At 42.3% G+C, this 20,004-nt stretch overlaps 1 protein-coding gene across 1 annotated transcript in view; it reads right to left on the bottom strand.

The window, feature by feature from the left end:
- Positions 1 to 2,784: 2,784 nt before the first annotated feature.
- The window catches only part of LOC126203875 (dehydrogenase/reductase SDR family member 11-like), a 45,756-nt gene continuing 28,536 nt past the window's right edge, over positions 2,785 to 20,004 (bottom strand). Inside the window, exons 4-6 of the mRNA XM_049938255.1 lie at positions 16,397 to 16,526; positions 3,238 to 3,384; positions 2,785 to 3,012 (exon numbers count right to left, since the gene is read on the bottom strand). Of these exons, the coding sequence (XP_049794212.1) occupies positions 2,971 to 3,012; positions 3,238 to 3,384; positions 16,397 to 16,526 (319 nt within the window). The 3' untranslated portion in view covers positions 2,785 to 2,970. The remainder of the gene's footprint in view (positions 3,013 to 3,237; positions 3,385 to 16,396; positions 16,527 to 20,004) is intronic.

Below are 20,004 nucleotides of genomic sequence, written 5' to 3'. Positions count from 1 at the left end.
AAAAGTGAGCGAAAATATTAATAAACCAAAATGCAGTCCTTTGTTATATTGTATTTTGAATTTAGGCCCTATGTATATTTCGTGCAGATTTCGTAAGAAGAATCTTGCTTTTATTGAGAAAAAAACCTAGCAACCCTGAAAAGCATACGGCGTAACGACAAAATCCTCCCGGCCAGCTTTCAGAATAGATTAAAGAAGTTAGGCATTTGGTTTGCAAGCGTTGGATTTCTCTGCTGGGCAGGGCGGGTGCCACGAGAGGTCAAAGACGCCGCAGATTCTCGGAATTGGCCACCCTGATGGCCAAGAGCATTGGCGCATTGGCTTTTCGGGAACAGCGAGGAGGCCTAACCGTCGTTCCAGGTCGTGGCTAGCACAGGTTGCGCACCAAACACTGTCACAGCGAACCCCAGAACAGCGGTAAATGGAGAAAATCCAAAACAGTTAAAAATTGCGGTTACAAGAGAGAAATGGCAGCTTACTGCAGCGAGAAGTATGACTGAAGCCAGAAAACTAGAATTAAATATAAGCAAATATTAAAAAGTAATAGCAAAAGAAGACAGAATGGAGTGATAGGTACACTGTAATTGGCTAGCGCTTGGGAAGAAACGCTGACGTAGCAGATCGTGCGATCTGTTGAGGATTCTCTCTCACTCTCCTGGGAGACTAGGTAAGGTCACAGGTACCGGAGAAATGCTGGCTTTGGCTTCTTATGTAGGCATGGCGGACTGAAGAAAGACTGATACGCTGACTTGGTATTTAATAGCGGTGTTGAAAGTCGTTTACGGCTTTGTATTCATGATACAATTATGGGATTTTTGTGTACACAGTTACCGGATGGTTACAATTAAATTTTCCCTATTTAGCACATTATAACACGGAAACTAATTACCGTGCGATTACCAAGCTTGGTAGCATTAATGTTCAGAGTATGGGGTACGTGACTGCCGTGCGTGGCCGGCCGGGGTGGCCGAGCGGTTCTAGGCGCTTCAGTTTGGAACAGCGCGACCGCTACGGTCGCAGGCTCGAATCCTCCCTCGGGCATGGATGTGTGTGATGTCCTTAGGTTAGTTAGGTTTAAGTAGTTCTAAGTTCTAGGGGACTGATGATCTCAGCAGTTAAGTCCCATAGTGCTCAGAGCCATTGGAATCATTTTTGAACTGCCGTGCGTCACAGCGCCACCGACCAGTTCCAACTATGGGCATCAGGTACCGTGATCAGCTATCGTGATTCACAGTCTCACCCACCTGACCAGCGTAGAACCCTCAATTCATCCCGTGGTGTTCACTAGACTGCCGTGTGGCCTGACGTCCATCGGGTGATGAAAACGGTAGATGCATCCTTAGTGCCCACACGCATTCTTTTTCTCACCTTTGATAGAGTGTTGCTCCCGTCCAAGATCGTGACTCTGCGTATTAGACTGCTGTTACTGCGAACTTTGACAGTATAGTGCATACATAAACCGAATTTTACTGCAAATTTATTAAATTTTACTGCTTCTCCTCTATAATTCCTGTGATACTGCATAGCTTTACGTAGATAACTCTCAAAACTGGCTATTATCAATATGTATATGTGTGATCATGAAATGAAAAGTCTAATGGATATATTTTTTGGTACAGCCTTTGAAACATCCCCTTAGAAAAATTATAAATGACTGTGCTCATAAACCTCTTACGTTATTTGATTTTCAAACAGATGAGCAAAACTGGACGTACTCAGACATTTCTCTCCTTACTTATTCTGATCATCACTAAACTGACACACAATATTTTTAGCGCAACGCAATTTGACTTTCAATAATCCCTACAAAAGAGTGGCCCTGACTAACAATAACCTATACCTTTCATGAATCACTTACCTCACAAAAATCTTCGTTACTCGAACTACTGCAATACAGCGAGCGCCAATACTACCAGCTAAATAAAAAATTCTAACTACTGAAGGCTCTAACTACTGATACGCATAGTTAGCAAATGAAAGATTTTGATAGAGAACAAACAATGTATTTACGTTAATAATATTCAAAAGTCAACATATATATGTTATATATCAGTTCATGATATACAGTATTACAAATTTACTCTCTCTGATGGACACACGTCCAGATCATCCGCTCTCAAACCTCTGCCATCTCTCTCCCCACACCGACCACTGCTGGCGGCTCACCTCCAACTGCGCAATGCTACGCGCTGTTCACATCCAAATGCCCAACACTACACAAGCGAATATTCCAACAATGCAGAGCAGCCATAGACTGCACACAGCACAGCGAGTGATTTTCATACAGAGCGCTACGTGACGTTACCAACATAAAAACCTAAACAGCCTATTTACACCGTAATTTTAAGATTACCTTTTAGGCACAGATTTGGTCCTGTAACCGCCAGTGCTTCTGCAGCACGGATGGTAATACTAACCTGTAACACTGGGCCTAACAGGGGTTGAAAATAGGAGATAATCATTGCAAATCTACGTGAGCACTGGGATACAGTAACCTTTAGCTATAATATTCATTTTAAAAATCACTTTCTGTTAAGTCATTTTTTGCTATGGCTAATAATCATTTCCTCATCTGGAAAAAGATATGTACTCAAGTTCATGTCATTGCGAAACATTCAGTCAGTCGTAAGCAAGTTTTTTTGTCGTATATTATCTTCAATGGTAACTTAAAAGCAACGTTATACAGACCTGGACCGTAAATTGTAATGTGTTTGACATGATTCGTGGCCTCAGGTACTTATTGCGACAAGAGTAAACAAACGAATAAGTAGTAATCAAACAAACAAAATGAGAAAATTGCATAATTTATTTTTTAAAGACGATTTTGTAACTTCTTAACAATTCAATTGATTATGAGATACCGGAGTAATGTACGGGTAACTGCACAACACAAACAAATACATGACCAGCAATTCAAGGTGAAGGATAGATGCAGCGCGTTTATCCGTGCATTATCACAAAGGATTCCATCTAGAACGGATCACCTGTCGGGTGGATTAGGATGTCATGAACCTGGAACAGAAAAACATCGGTTTGTTTGTTTTCCTCTATTCCACTGGCGAGATAAAACGAGCGAGAGGCAAAGTGTGAAAGAAATACAGCAAAAGTTAGAATTTTTCAGTGCACAGCAGCTAAGAGTAGCAGCAAAAATCATTTGACAAACTATAGCTTGCCGAATATATGAATCTCTTTGACTGGTGTGTACCCGCAGGAACTGTAGTACGAAAAAAGCTTTACCTGTACTCTCGGATGCTGGGACAACATGTAGATGACAGCATTCGCTATATCTTCTGGTTCCAGATAAGGTGCTGTCTTGAACATTTCAGGTGTCAAGTGTTTAGTTGTATTGTAGAACTCTGTCTTCACCAATCCGGGAGATACTTGCTGTAACGAAAAAAAAAAAATGAGAAGGAGAAGGGTTCCAAAACAGAATACAAATAGTAATTTTTGATCTGAATCATATAACAAAGTTCTCGTAGGTTGTTTTAAACTATGTTATTTGAGATAAGCAGCATATAGAAATTAATCTATAATATAATCACCGCAATGATATACAGTTCTTTCTCTATGGCCGGCCGAAGTGGCCGTGCGGTTAAAGGCGCTGCAGTCTGGAACCGCAGGACCGCTACGGTCGCAGGTTCGAATCCTGCCTCGGGCATGGATGTTTGTGATGTCCTTAGGTTAGTTAGGTTTAACTAGTTCTAAGTTCTAGGGGACTAATGACCTCAGCAGTTGAGTCCCATAGTGCTCAGAGCCATTTGAACCATTTGAACCTTTCTCTATGGTGAGCTTTTTCCTGAATACCAAGTGTGAGGGAATCAGTTTATTTTTCAGGTTTAAATAGCCGTCCAGCCAAGTTCGAGAGTGTCTCTCAAAGATTATTGAATAAATAATTTAAAAACCAGATATATATGAGAGTACAAGATCAGAAGAATATCTGTGAGTGGAAAAAGTCCTGGACAAAAGATTTCGCTGGGTTATAGACTTACAGCTCCAGCGGCTCGTATGAAAGCCGTCTGCCAAATGGCCCGCAACTGAGACTCACAAACGAAATTCATCAACTAAACAGAAATGTACCTGATGATGATGATGACAAGGCGATCGAAATGTACAGCAGACTGAGTAAAGAATTGGTGAGCAGAACATCGATGTTATCTGTCAACGTTGCACCATCAATGTAGGACCTAGCTGAGTTACCAGAGAACTGTATTCGTTCCCTTTCACTACTTGAAATGTTTCAGAAAATCGTTTTGTGTGAGGCGGTTTCGGAGTCCCACTGTTTGAACTTCTAGGATTGTATACGACCCACAACTAGTTCCTCTCCTGTACCAACACCATCATCTCAGACTAGCGATTGTATCTAACATCCTGAACTATTTGTTCAGCATATTGCTGTCTCTGTCTTTCTGCTCATCTTCTGCCCTCAGTGGCTCCATTAGTTCCACGGAAGCTATTCCTGTGATTCTCAACACATGTGCTATCGTCCTGTCCCTTATTCTTGCAGTGCCAGCGTTTTCCTCATGTTCCCTTTCTCGTAGATTCTGTTGATAACTTCCTCATTTTTTTTCTTCTCAGTCCATGCAGCTTTCTTCCATAGGACATCTCAGTCACTTTGAATCTCTTATTTTGCGATTTTTTCCACCTGTTCCTGATGTACTTTCACAGAAATTTCTTCCTTAAATAAGGGCCTGCGATTGATACAAGTAGATTACTTTGTGGAATAAGGAGAAAATAGAAATCTTACTTACTTGTATTTAATGACACACTCATCGCTGAGGTATAGAAAAGCCAACTATGATAGGCAGCAAAATAGCCACAAGTTCCACACAAACAAACTCTCGTGAAGATGCTGCGATCAGGTTTGTCCTCAGTGCCTGTGTATAAATTCTCTTTAAATCCAAAAGATTTAAAATGAGATGTGTAAACTATCAATAAGATTGCTATCGAACAAATAGCAAACAAACATTGATTCTATCCACAAGAAGCTGAAGAAAATAGAGATCATAACAAATAAATCGTCATAGCAGTACTCAGACAAATAATTTAAATAAATACACAAGCGTTTCGTATTTTGAAACAACTTCAGACAGAATGGAAAAAAAATTCAGAAATACTTTCATCATCACTACCGGAGTTAAGGAATAGAACACAACATGAAGCAGATACAGAATAAATGTGATCAACTTGGAATATATAAAATTATATGCTCCAATTATTATCAATTCTTTTACCAGTTATAAAAGCCTCTGCAGAAACATGTTGGGTGATTCAAAATGAGAAAGAGCACAAATCTGCAGCAGATACCTAACTACAAAGCACAAAATTCCCATTTTCGTTAAATGACCTCGATCCACTCCAAATTATTCAGAAACGCAGAAGACTATTTTCGAGGAAAGAGCTATAAATGAGATAAAAAGATAAAACAATGTTGAAACACTGCTGTGTAGCGATAATTGAGTCAGTCGTTATGGACCTTATGACAGATCTGTACCAGTTTAGGTAAATTTCACAAAAGTCACTTAGAATATATTACTAACGTGATTACAGTGAACAGAAATTCAGAATACGTGTTTTCTAAAGAGACTTCTGTTCTCTTTTATTTTGATGAGGCCCCGCACAAATTCCTCTCCTGTGCTAACCTTATCATCTCAGAGTAGTTCTTGCAACCAAGTCCTTAGTTATTCTGGAAAAATTCCAATCTGTCTTCCTCCGCAGTTTTTACCCTCTACAGCTACGTCTAGTACCATACTGTCCCATCTTCTAGTCAGTGTTTCCGCATTTTCTTCGCCGATTCTACTGAGAACCTCCACGAACCTTACCTTATCAGACAACATAATTTTCAACATTCTTCGGTGGCGTCGCATCGCAAATGCTTCAATTACCTTCTGTTACGGGTTTTCTACAGTGCATGTTTTACTGTCATACAATGCTGTGCTCCAAACGTACATTCTCAGAAATTTCTTCCTCAAACTGGAGCCAGTGTTTGATACTAGTAGACTTCTCTTGGCCAGGTGTGCCCTTTTTGCCAGTGCTAGTGTGCTTTTATGTCCTCTTTGCTCCGCCCGCCACGGATTATTTTGCTGTCTAGGCAGCAGAATTCCTTTTTCGTTTTTCTTCGATTTTCTCTCAATCGACATTATGTACGTATTAGAGTGTTCATTCCATTCAACAAAATCTGTAATTCTTCTTCGCTTTTCCTGAGGATAGCAATGTCACTAGCGAATCTTATCGTAGATATCCTTTCACTTTGAACTTAAATTCCATTCCTGAAGCTTTCTTTTATTTCTGTCATTGCTTCTTCGATGTATAGATTGAACAGCAGGGGCGAAAGACTACAACCCTGTCTTACACACTTTTTAATCGGGACCCTTCGTTCTTGATCATCCACTCTTATTATTCCCTCTTGACTGTTCTACATATTTTCTATTAATCTCTCTCCCTATAGCTTACCCTTGTTGTTCTCAGAATTTCGAACAACTTGCACCATTTTACATTGTGGAAAGCTTTTTCCAGGTCTTGATTTTCCTTCAGTTTTGCTTCCATTATCAACCGCGACAACAGAACTGCCTCTCTGGTTCCTTTACCTTTCCTAAAGCCAAACTGATCGTCTTGTAACACTTATTCAGTTTTATTTTCAATTCTTCTGTCTACGATTCTTGTCAGCAGCTTGGATGCGTGAGCTGTTAAACAGATTGTGCATAATCCTCGCACTTGTCAGTTCTCGCAATCTTCGGAATTGTGTGGAATATGTTTTCCCGAAAGTCAGATGGTACTTCGTCAAGCCCTCATATTCTACACACCAACGTGAAAAATCATTCTGTTGCCACTCCCCCAGATGATTTCTGATGAAATATTATCTATTCCTTTTGTCTTATTTGATATTAAGTCTTCCGAAGCTCTCTTAAATTCTGATTCTAATACTGAATCCCTGTCCCTTTTATAAAGATTCCTGTATCTGTTTCTGTCACGTCATCAGACAATCTCTCTTTCCTCTTCCCTCCCCCCCCTGCCTCCCCCCCATTAAAGGCCACTAATATACACTTTTCACCTATCCTCTGTCTGCTAACAGTGGGATTTCCGTAGCACACTTAATCTTAACAACCTTGCTTTTAATTTCACCGAAGACTGTTTTAAAATTCCTATATGCTGAGTCAGTTCTTCAGACAAACACCTCTTTTTCGATTCCTCCACATTTTCATCCAGCCATTTCACCTTAGTTGCCCTGAACTTCCTGTCTGTTTTATTCCTGAGTGACTTGTATTGGTGAATCTTCCCGAACTTTTCTGTACTTTCTTCTTTCATCGATCAGCTCAAGCATTTCTTCTGTTACCCATGGTTTCTTCCCTGTTATCCTCTTGTTACCTATGTTTTTTTTTCCATTTTCTGTGATTGTCCATTTTAGAGATGTCCATTCCTCTTCAACTGAACTGCCTACTAAGGTATTCCTCAAAGCAGAATCTATAGCATTAGAGAACGTCAAGCGTATCTCTCCATTCCTTAGTATTTCCGTATCCCACTTCCTTGCGCATTGATTCTGCCTGACTAGTCTCTTAAACTTCAACCGACGCTTCATCACCACTAAATTCTGATCTGAGTCTATATCTGCTCCTGGCTGTGCCTTAAAATCCAATATCTGATTTCGGAATCACTACCTGACTATGACGTAATCTAACTCAAATCTTGCCACATCTCCCAGCCTTTTGTAAGCATACTTCCTCCTCTTGCGATTCTTGAACAGAATATTCGCTATTACTAATTCAAATTTACTACAGGACTCAATTAGTCTTTGCCCGATCTCATTCCAGGTGATAAGCCCATATGATCTCGTAACTTTATTTTCGATATTTCCCGTACTACCACAATTATTAGATTATCATCCCACTGCACACACTGAATTACCCGCACAATATCTTCCTCGTATGCCTTATTTATCTCGTCATATTTTGCTTCTGACGTTAGAATGTGTATCTGAACTGTCGTTGTCGGAGACGGTTTGCTGTAGATTCTGTAGAGAACAATCCTGTCATTGAACTGCTGAAATTAACTCCCTCTCTGCCATACTTTAGTTCTCATAACGAATCCTAATAATTTTCTACCGCTATTTGTTACACTATATTCATCTAACCAGAAATCTTTATTTTATTTCCATTTCACTGCAATGGCCCACAATACATCTATAAGGGCTTGCTGAAAAGTAATGCTCTCGAATTTTTTGTGTGAAAACTCTTCAAGCTTTTTACATAAAATTAAAGTCATTAACATTATGGGACTTAATTCTTCTCAACGTGGTCATCCTGGTGATGAACATATTTCTCCCAACTATATACCACTTTGTTGATGCCGTCATTATAGAATGTGTGAGTTCGTTGACGGAGGCATGACCTCGTCTTCGCTTGCACCGCTTCATCACTCTCAAAGTGAAGTCCTCGAAGGAGTTACTTAAGTTTTGGAAACAGACGAAAATCGGATGGGGCTCAGTCGGGGCTGCATGGGGGATGATCGACGACAGTGGACCCAAGGCGCCGGGTTCTTGCAGATGTCGTAACTCTCGTGTGTGATTTGGCATTGTCATGCTGAAAAAGTGGGTGCTCATGTGCGGACCAACTCTTCTGCGGTTAGAAACTCGATTACAGCAAGCTCTCAGACACCATTGTAGTTACGTTAGACACAATCATGTAACACGCTACAATACGGAGATCTGTGGCGGCAGAGGGCTCAAATGTATAGACATGAACATATTTATTTTATTTAAAAAGCTACCAAAGTTTCCACACAAAAAATTCGGGGGCTTTATTTTTCAGCACGCCATCGTACATTTAGCTTCTTCATTTCTATTTTTAGATTTTCTAGTTTCACAGCCACGATCAAAATTTTGACGTTCCATGCTCCTACTCGCAGAACGCCACCTATTCGTTGATTATTCAGCGTTTTTCTCAAGGTAACCTTCGACTTTGGCAGATCCTCCAGGAGATCAGAATGTGTGACTAATTCGTAATATTCCGTAAATGGAGAGACCATCATGACACTCTTTCAATTACCGGTCACATGTAATGAGGATATACGAGGTGCATTCAAGTTCTAAGGCCTCCGATTTTTTTTCTAATTAATTACTCACCCGAAATCGATGAAACTGGCGTTACTTCTCGACGTAATCGCCCTGCAGACGTACACATTTTTCACAACGCTGACGCCATGATTCCATGGCAGCGGCGAAGGCTTCTTTAGGAGTCTGTTTTGACCACTGGAAAATCGCTGAGGCATTAACAGCACGGCTGGTGAACGTGCGGCCACGGAGAGTGTCTTTCATTGTTGGGAAAAGCCAAACGTCACTAGGAGCCAGGTCAGGTGAGTAGGGAGCATGAGGAATCACTTCAAAGTTGTTATCACGAAGAAACTGTTGGGTAACGTTAGCTCGATGTTCGGGAGAGTTGTCTTGGTGAAACAGCACACGCGCAGCCCTTCCAGGACGTTTTTGTTGCAGTGCAGGAAGAAATTTGCTCTTCAAAACATTTTCGTAGGATGCACCTGTTACCGTAGTGCCCTTTGGAACGCAATGGTAAGGATTACGCCCTCGCTGTCCCAGAACATGGACACCATCATTTTTTCAGCACTGGCGGCTACCCAAAATTTTTTTGGTGGCGGTGAATCTGTGTGCTTCCATTGAGCTGACTGGCGCTTTGTTTCTGGATTGAAAAATGGCATCCACGTCTCATCCATTGTCACAACCGACGAAAAGAAAGTCCCATTCATGCTGTCGTTGCGCGTCAACATTGCTTGGCAATATGCCACACGGGCAGCCATGTGGTCATCCATCAGCATTCGTGGCACCCACCTGGATGACACTTTTCGCATTTTCAGGTCGTCATGCAGGATTGTGTGCACAGAACCCACAGAAATGCCAACTCTGGAGGCGATCTGTTCAACAGTCATTCGGCGATCCCCCAAAACAATTCTCTCCACTTTCTCGACCATGTCGTCAGGCCGGCTTGTGCGAGCCCGAGGTTGTTTCAGTTTGTTGTCAGACGATGTTCTGCCTTCATTAAACTGTCACACCCACGAACGCACTTTCGACACATCCATAACTCCATCACCACATGTGTCCTTCAACTGTCGATGAATTTCAATTGGTTTCACACCACGCAACTTCAGAAAACGAATGATTGCACGCTGTTCAAGTAAGGAAAACGTCGCCATCATAAGTATTTAAAACAGTTCTCATTCTCGCCGCTGGCGGTAAAATTCCATCTGCCGTACGGTGCTGCCATCTCTGGGACGTATTGACAATGAATGCGGCCTCATTTTAAAACAATGCGCATGTTTCTATCTCTTTCCAGTCCAGAGAAAAAAAATTGGAGGCCTTAGAACTTGAATGCACCTCGTATATTGAATGTCATTACTGAAGTGGTTTCCATCGTCTTCTGCATCCCAATCCAATGATCACCGCTGATTCTTCCGCCTTTTAGAAGTAATTTCCCAACTCAAGAGCAAGAGGGTGTCATGAAACTCCGTTCTCCGCCCTCTTCGACAAGACTGTTGGCAAGAAAGAGAAAACTGCTTATACCTTAAGTCTTCGGTCGCCATTACTGATGATTTTTATTCAAAATATAAGCAATAACTGTGTTCGAACCGGGGAATCGGTGTTTTGTTTATTAGTCAAAGCAAGTACCTCAAGACTACGGTATCTTTTAAACAGAACATAAACAACGTCGTTTGAATGGAGTTGTGACTATGTGGAAGTGAAAGTGAATTTTAAATATTATCTATTGTCCTACGATCTACACCACCGACAACAGTGAAGTGACTGAAAATAAAAGTATACTCTCATACCACACCACGCTACACGGCAAAAAAGCATCCACATAGGTCACGCTAAGCTTCCACAGGAACTATGAGGAGTTACACTTTTACTAACGATGATAACAGACTTCGTCGTAAAATATGGCTACAAGGTACCCCACGTCGACAGGGAAGGTGTCTGTCTCTCACAAGGACAGCTCCCTTCAGTAAACGGCGGCAAGTAGCTGCCAAGGTGGAGAGAAAGAAATACACTACCGGTCATTAAAATTGATACACCAAGAAGATGACGTGCTACAGACGCGAAACTTATCCGACAGGAAGAAGATGCTATGATATGCAAATGATTAGCTTTTCAGAGCATTCACGTAAGTTTGGCGCCGGTGGCGACATCTACAACGTTCTGACATGAGGAAAGTTGCCAACCGATTTCTCATACAAAAAGATCAGTTGACCGGCGTTGCCTGGTGAAACGTTGTTGTGATGCCCCGTGTAAGGAGGAGAAATGCGTACCATCATGTTTCCGACTTTGATAAAGGTCGGATTGTATCCTATCGCAATTGCGGTTTATCGTATTGCGACATTGCTGCTCGCGTTGGTTGAGATCCAATGATTGTTAGCAGAATATGGAATCGGTGGGTTCAGGAGGGTAATACGATACGCCGTGCTGGATCTCAACGGCCTCGTATCACTAGCAGTCGAGATGACAGGCATCTTATCCGCATGGCTGTAACGGATCGTGCAGCCACGTCTCGATCCCTGAGTCAACAGGTGGGGACGTTTGCAAGACAACAACCATCTGCACGAATAGTTCGACGACGTTTGCAGCTTGCAGCAGCATGGACTATCAGCTCGGAGACCATGGCTGCGGTTACCCTTGATGCTGCATCACAGACAGGAGCGCCTACGATGATGTACTCAACGACGAACCTGGGTGCACGAATGGCAAAACGTCATTTTTTCGGATGAATCCAGGTTCTGTTTACAGCATCATGATGGTCGCATCCGTGTTTGGCGACATCGCGGTGAACGCACATTGGAAGCGTGTATTCGTCATCGCCTTACTGGCGTTGCACCCGACGTGATGGTATGGTGTGTTATTGGTTACACGTCTCGGTCACCTCTTGTTCGCATTGACAGCACTTTGAACAGTGGGCGTTACGACCCGTGGCTCTACCCTTCATTCGATCCCTGCGAAACCCTACATTTCAGCAGGATAATGCACGACCGCATGTTGTAGGTCCTGTACGGGCCTTTCTGGATACAGAAAATGTTCGACTGTTGCCCTGGCCAGCACATTCTCCAAATTTCTCACCAACTGAAAACGTCTGGTCAATGGGGGCCGATCAACTGGCTCGTCACAATACGCCAGTCACTACTCTTGATGAACTGTGGTATCGTTTTGAAGCTGCATGATCAGCAGAACCTGTACACGTCATCCAAGCTCTGTTTGACTCAATGCCCAGGCGTATCAAGGCCGTTATTACGGCCAGAGGTGGTTGTTCTGGGTACTGATTTGTCGGAATCTATGCACCCAAATTGCGTGAAAATGTAATCACATGTCAGTTCTAGTATGATATACTTGACCAATCAATACCCGTTTATCATCTGCATCTTCTTGGTGTAGCAATTTTAATGGCCAGTAGTGCAGATGACAGATTATTGCCACCCTCTGCACGGACACGAACAACAGCCTAGGCGACTCCGCTCAAGAAAGAGTTTCGTTTGATCGTCAGAGCCAGACAACGTCACCAGAAAGAGACTACAGCTATGGAATGAGGCAACCATCCTATCCTGGAGCTGAAAGAAGAACTTGCGTCTAGGAATAACAAATCCTTTAGAACCCGGAAGCCTCTCGACGGGCTGAAGACCAGGGTCTCAAATTGTAAGTATAACGGTGCCCATTGGAGCTACTTCGATGTGGAACCCTATGTGATTGCAGGAATGGACGACCACCTACGGACGTGCCAAAATTTGAGCAGAAGCTGCATCCCGGTAGATTTACAGCTAGGCCATCTCAGTAGCTAATTATTGAACAAGACGTATTTAAGCTTTAAACTTTATTACAGCTGACTTGTACTGGATTTGAATGTATGTTTAATGTCTAGTGTTCTGGTCACGGAAAGTAAATAAAATACATAAACAAACTGAATTTGCTGCATCTGAAACCATCCACCAGCTAATAAACCAAAGGCAACAGTAAAGAGCCTGCTCTAATATATTAAGTTACGACAGATGTTGTTTTATTTTATGTCACAATGTATAGAAGATAATTTCAGTTCCAAAGAAGGTAAGTGCTGACGTGTGAATAGTGTCAATCATTGCTTTAACAACCCGTGGCTGCAAAATACTATCACGAATTATTTACAGAAGAATGAAGAAACTGGTAGAAGTCGACCTCGGGGAAGATCAACTTCGATTCTAGAGAAATGTCGGGGTGGTGGCGATGTTGACTCTACAGCTTGTCTTCGGCTGTAGTTTTTTTTAAAAAAGCAATTTTACGTTCACTGTTTTAGCAGCTTTAGAGAAAGCTTTTGAAAAACTTGACTGGAACGCTGTGTTCGTAATTCTAAAGGCAGCCGGGGTAAAATACAGAAGCGAAATTTTATTTGCAACTTATACTGAAGACAGACGGCAATTGTAGGAATCGAAGGTCATCAAAGGGAAGCAGTGGTTGAGATCGGAGTGAGAAAATATTATAGCTTATCCTCGATGTTATTCAGTCAATACATTGTGCAAGTAGTAAAGGATATCAAAGAAAAATCTGATGAAGGGATTAAAGTACAGGCACGTTTGGGAGTAACTTTATGATTCTGACAGAGATGGCAAAGGACTCTGGAAAAGCAATGGAATGGAATGAAGAGTGTCTTGAAAAGACGCTATAAGGAGAAGATCAACGAAAGTAAAGCAGGGCTAATGGAATGTAGTGGAATTGAATCAGATGATGCTGAGTGAAAGAGATTAAGAAACGAGACACTAAACGTAGTAGATGAGGGCTGCTATTTGGGCAGCAGAATAGCTGATATTGGACAAAGGAAGAATATAAAATACTTATTGTCAATTGTAAGACACTCCTTTCTGACAAAGCACAATTTGTTAATATCGAATATAAAGTGAACTGTTAGGAAGTCTTTTCTAAAAGTATTTGTCAGGGCCGTAGCCTTGCAAACAAAAGAAGCTGGGTGATAGTTTAATTTAGTTATGTCATGTTCTGTAGATCATTTTGACGATTATTTTACAGTTATGATGTGGAACAAGTCAGATTACAAGATATATATACACACATGAATAGTGCTAATATTAATATTACTGAAATTTTATGTTCTACACATGCAACTACATTTAGAGGTACATTTTTTTTTCTTTTTTTACCAGTTCTGAAACAGAAACTCGTCTGTGGAATAGAAAGAGTTGTCCAAAAGAAATGACTTTAAGCTGGATGTAATACATAATCTGCTACCTTTAACTTTATGTTGTTGGGAAAATGATCTAAGATTTTTGTTGCTGAATAATTTACTCCTTTTGGAGCAACTGACAGCTTCAATAACGGACAGGAAAGGTCATTTTTCCCTCTAGTATTGTACATATGAACATCACTGTTCTTTGTGAATTTCATTAGTGAATATATGTACTCTTACGGTGCAGTTAAAATACCTAACTCCTTGAATAGGTGCCTACATGACGCCCTTGTGTTGAACACCACAAATTATTCTCACTGATCTCTATTGTGCAATCAATACTTTACGTCCAAGTGGTGAGTTACCCCAGAAAATTATTCCATAAGACATTATTGAGTGAAAATATGCAAAGTACGTTTGGAGGCTGATCTGTTTATTACCAAGACCAGCGATTATATGAAGAGCGAGAGAAGCTAAACTTAATTGTTTGACAAGCTCAGTAATATGCTTCTTCCAGTTCAAGTTCTCATCAATGTGAACACCCAAAATTTTGGAGAAATCTACACTGTTAACTGAGCCCTGTTCATATGCTACATCAATTGTCGGTATGAATCTATTCGGTGTAGAGAACTGGATATACTGAGTTTTTTCAAAATCAAGGGAGGGTCCATTATCTGAGAACCACTTAATAATTCTTTGAAAGGCATCCTTAACAATATCTTCCGCTGCTTTCTCTGGAATGGGATTTATTATAACACTCGTGTCATATGCAAAAAGTACTAGTTATGCTTGCTGAACGTTAAATGAGAGGTCATTCACATGAATAAGGAACAGCAGAGGACCCAAAATTGAACCCTGTGGGACTCCCTTTGTGATAACTCCCCATTCACTAGAATTTACCACCCTCCCAACATTATTTGTGTTATTCAGCACAACTTTTTGCTTTCTGTTCGTTAAGTATGATTCAAACCAGGTGCGTGTACAGCCTTCAATTCCATAAAACCTGAGTTTTTCTAAGAGTGTGACATAATCCACACAGTGAAATGCCTTGGAAAGATCACAGAAAATACCAACTGGCGATAATTTGTTATGTAGGACTTGTACCTATTTGATGGGTAAATGTGTAGATAGCATTCTCAGTCGAGTAGCCCTTCCGGAATCCGAACTGTGACATGCCGAGTAAATTATTTTCACATAAGTATGAGACTACTTTTGAATACGTAACTTTTTTCGAATATTTTAGAAAATGAAGGCAGCAATGAGGTTGATCTATAATTATTTCAGTCACTCTTGTCCCCTTTCTTATGAAGAGGTTTGAAAATTGTGTATTTCAATCTGTCTGGAAAAATTCCCTGTGCCAGCGAAGCATTGCATATATCACTAAGGACTCCACTTATAAAATTAGAGCAAAACTTCAAGATTCTGTTAGAGACTCCATCAACACCACGTGAGCTCTTGTTTTGATTGAGCAATTGAGACAAGAGGACAATAGAAACTTTGGAAATTTGATGCTACAGAAGAATGCTGAAGACTAAATGGGAAGATCACTTATCTAAATGAGACATATTAAATAGAATAGGAGAAGAAAGAAAATGTATGGCCCAACTTGACTGGAACAAGGTATTGATTGGTAGGAGACGGCTTGTGGCATCAAGTAATCGTCAGTTTGGTAGTGGAAGGATGTGAAGGTAATAAAAATTTTAGAGAGAGAGAAAGACCAAGACATGACCACAGTAAGCAGGTTCGATTAGATCTGGCTGCAGCAGTTATGAAGAGGTGACGTGGGATGCACAGTATACACTTGCGTGACGAGGTAAATCAAACCAGTCACACGACTGAAGATCACAACAAGAACAACAAAAACACTATGTAGAAGTGATGTACGTTAAATGTAAGTATTAAAAGTTTTCAGATGAGTGGCGAAACTCTGAAACGTGTAGTGCAATATCCGTGCGGCCTGTGAAATATATGAATTAACAGTTACAGTTACAGTTGCGGCCGTAGATATATCGGTACATCGCTCTTACTATCAGTCATTTTTCTGAGAAAATTTTTCGCTGTTACATAGAAAATGACTACATATCAGTCCAGGCCTGTACAAGCCAGACAGCGATGTCTCCACATGTGGTAGTTACCCCCATCGTTCAGTGTAGAAGTAGAAATACTGAGAGATCACGTCCTAGGACAGCCAGGCCGTGGCTTACCCCCACTCTGATGTGGCTCTTCCTGGCGACGAGGTCCTTCCTGAGACCTTCCAGCAGCGCCGTCACAGCCTGCTTGGTGGCCGCAGCCATGGCCACCTTGCTGTTCGGTGGTGGGTTGTGTCCCCAGAGCCTGTGCAGGACGAACACTTAGTTACACAACGTAGGCTTCGATGACCGGTGTTCACATCCTTGCCAATTTTTTTTTACGTTCTCATTAAAACGCGGTCTGAGCCAAATTTCTGTGCCTATCGCTTCGTGTCCTAATTCTACGGACATCCTCAGAGTCTCAAAGAAGCAGACAGTTGATTTTCAAACTTGAAAACTCTCATAAAATTCGATTTCCTCAGCTTCTTTAAACTTTTAAATTAATCAACTCCTTACATGAGTCTCTGAGGTTGTCGGTAGAATTAGCATACGAAGCGTTAAGCACAAATACATAGGCTCGAACTTAAATAGTGGCAACACTGCTGTGGAGACACTATGCAATGGAATCTACTATTGTCACTGATAGTACACGTTCTTGAAATACCTACCTTACCTCCGAGCAAATGGACTCGTCCGTCCCACGTCACCAGCGCGCGCACAATCGAGGGAAACACAGTCACTTGTGAGCGAGCGGTCTAAAGTAACGGTGCCACTATGTTTTCGTAACAGGAACAACGGAGTTGGATCAATATTGAATGTGCCAGAGGTCGTACTGCACGGCAGTGTCATCAAGGTCTTCAAGAGGCGTGTGGGGATTCGACATTGCCGTACAGAACAGTTGCACGTTGGGTAAAAGCCTTCAACGAAGGTCGGCAAACTGTGGCAGACATGCGTCGGGCAGGTCGTCCTAGCCTCTCTGAAGAAGACGTGCATGCTGTTGCCGCGTTAGTGGACAGTGATCGAAGCCATACGATTCGTGAGATCGTCCACAAAACCAGATTAGTGCATATGACTGTGCTTCGCATCCTGAAGAAACGCCTGGGCAAGCGAAAAATTGCATCACGTTGGGTTCCGCATGACTTGACGAAAATGCAGAAATGGATGCGTTACGACGCTGCTCAGACGGACTTGGAGCGCTATGAGAGCGAAGGAGAGGCTTTCTTACGCCATATTGTAACACTGGATGAGACATGGGCCACATCGTACGAGCCAAAACTGAAACGCCAATCCAACGAATGGTGTCATTATGGGTCGCCACGAAAGTCGACAGTGCGTCAGAGTCCCAGTATGGCGAATGGTATCGTGATTCTCGTGTTAGACTATGATGGTGTTATCCTAACGCATTACGTTCCTCCACGGAAGACCGTCAACGCACAGTATTATGTCCGTTTTTGGAGCATCACCTGCGACCAGTTTTGCGAAAGAAGCGGCGACACTTTCTGCGCAACTCACACATCACTTCGCATGACAATGCGCGGGCGCAAACAGCGCAAGCTGTGGCAGCTCTGTTCGGTCGAAGGGGCTGGGAAGTACTTTACCATCTACCGTACTCCGCGGACTTAAGTCCTTGTGACTCTGATTTGATTCCGAAGATGAAGGAACCACTTCGTGGCATTCGCTTCAGAACTGTTCCAGAGATTCGACAGGCAGTAGACCGCTCCATTCGCGCCACTAACAGAACAGGCTCTGCTGACTGTATACTACGCCTTCCACATCGCTGGCAACGGGTACTACACAACGCTGGTGACTACTTTGAAGGGCAGTGACAGGTGCAAACATGTAACTCTTTTGTATCGGTTGTGAATAAATAGTTGCACTATTTAAGTTCCAACCCTCTTAGACGCCTCAGACTACGGTTTAATGTACATATAACGAAAGTCGCCCTGGATGCAGGCTCTTCCTGTTATGTTACATGGACAATTAATTTATTGAGAAGTACCATACCCATACCGATGCCAACCAAATTCAAGTCTGTCAACGTCCATAGTTGCAGACGCAAGACCATAAGAATAAATTCTTCTACATATATTGCTGCCTGGTGTTGGGCATCGTTCCCATTTCCCAAAAAACCAACTACAGAGAAGCAGAAATGGTAGTTCAGCCGGCTTTCTTAACAATACTGTGCGGAGCACAGGTCCTCTCATCGCACCGCCGTCATCTTGACGGAGGGAGACATAGACACGAGTGCTAAGTGAACACGTAAGAAAGAATTTAACTTTGCACCTTCGCCATGGGTCATCCCCGTATGTGCAATAATAAGAGACGTCGAACAGGCAGAGCGCAAGATCCCCAGAGAAACGACACACAAATACAAAGTAAAACGAACCATATCATCGAAAAAGTTAAAGCCCCAGCACCAGACATGACCAGCGTTGAGTGCAATGGCATGCGCACGCTACGCAGTGATGAAAGCACTGTAGTTCTTACTGCTGGCAAGGACAAGGCAAATATACCTGTGGAACACGTGTACTATGATACGAAGAAATGCAGGCTACTGGACCAAAATACGAGGGCTCTCCAGAAAATAAGTTCCCATCGGTTACGAAATGGAAACCACAGTGAAAACCAGAAAAGTATTATTTGCAACAGTTAGGTACACCTTACGCCTACTTCTCTACATGGTCACCACTCCAACTTCGAGTGTTATCGTAGTGTTGTACCAACTTTCCAATATCCTCCTCATAGAAAGCACCCGCCTGTGCTTTCGGCCAGTTATCTGCACTGGTTTGCAGCTCGTTGTCTGTGGAAAAATTTGGTCTTCATAGCCAAAGGTTCTTGTGAGCAGAGATGAAACTTAGGCGGAGCCAATTACGGACTGTATTGTGGGTGATCAAACACTTCTCATCGGAAACGCTGCAGGAGCGTCTTCATTGCTCCTGCAGTGTGCGGCCGAGAATTGTCATGGAGAAGGAACTGCTCGACAGTTGTGTTATGTGGGCTGCATGACACAGGCGAAATCTCTAATCAGGCCCTCGTACTTGGCGGGGGACGCTATTCCCTACGCATCTTTACGTGCTCACTGTTCACTCAAAACTGGAAAGAGCGACGCGACACGACCGACGGTCATACTAGAGACACTGCCCAACACATCTGTGCAAAGCTTTACCGGATTTTCCCAGTGGTTCCCATTTCGCGATCGATCGGGACTTACTTTCTGGACTACTTAACGGAGCGATCCAGCAATTAGAATGATGAAAAACGCATATGAGCTTCTTAAGCAATGTTGGAAGAAAGTGTGGTCCAGAAACATTTCCATCAGATCACCTGCTGTTTGTGTTTTGCCCAACATTTACAAACATGGGACACCTTTCCACCTCATCGTATCCACCACCGGTTCAATGAAGAGTATCATTTTGGTCAGTTTTGACATGGTGGCGCTGTTTACGAATGTACCTATCGAAGACCCTTTGGACCGCATTTCTTCGATAGTGAGGTGATCGAGCCATTTAGGCTTCACAACCACCAGTACTACAATCTTACCCTCGGCGTTATGATTGGAAATCCGTCAGCTCAAAGGGTTGCGAATCACTTTATAGAGAAGTTCGAGGATTTACATCATCTGAAGAAATATTTGGCATTTGGCGCAGTGGACGTGGAAACTCAACGAGATCTTGGAACATCTCAACAGCACTGACAGTAACGTCCAGTTCACTAAGGAACCAGGAAATGACGATGACTTGGCA

Source organism: Schistocerca nitens, chromosome 9 (genome assembly GCF_023898315.1).
Source record: "Schistocerca nitens isolate TAMUIC-IGC-003100 chromosome 9, iqSchNite1.1, whole genome shotgun sequence".
Classification (NCBI taxonomy): domain Eukaryota; kingdom Metazoa; phylum Arthropoda; class Insecta; order Orthoptera; family Acrididae; genus Schistocerca; species Schistocerca nitens.
This window is presented reverse-complemented; position numbering and strand designations above follow the sequence as displayed.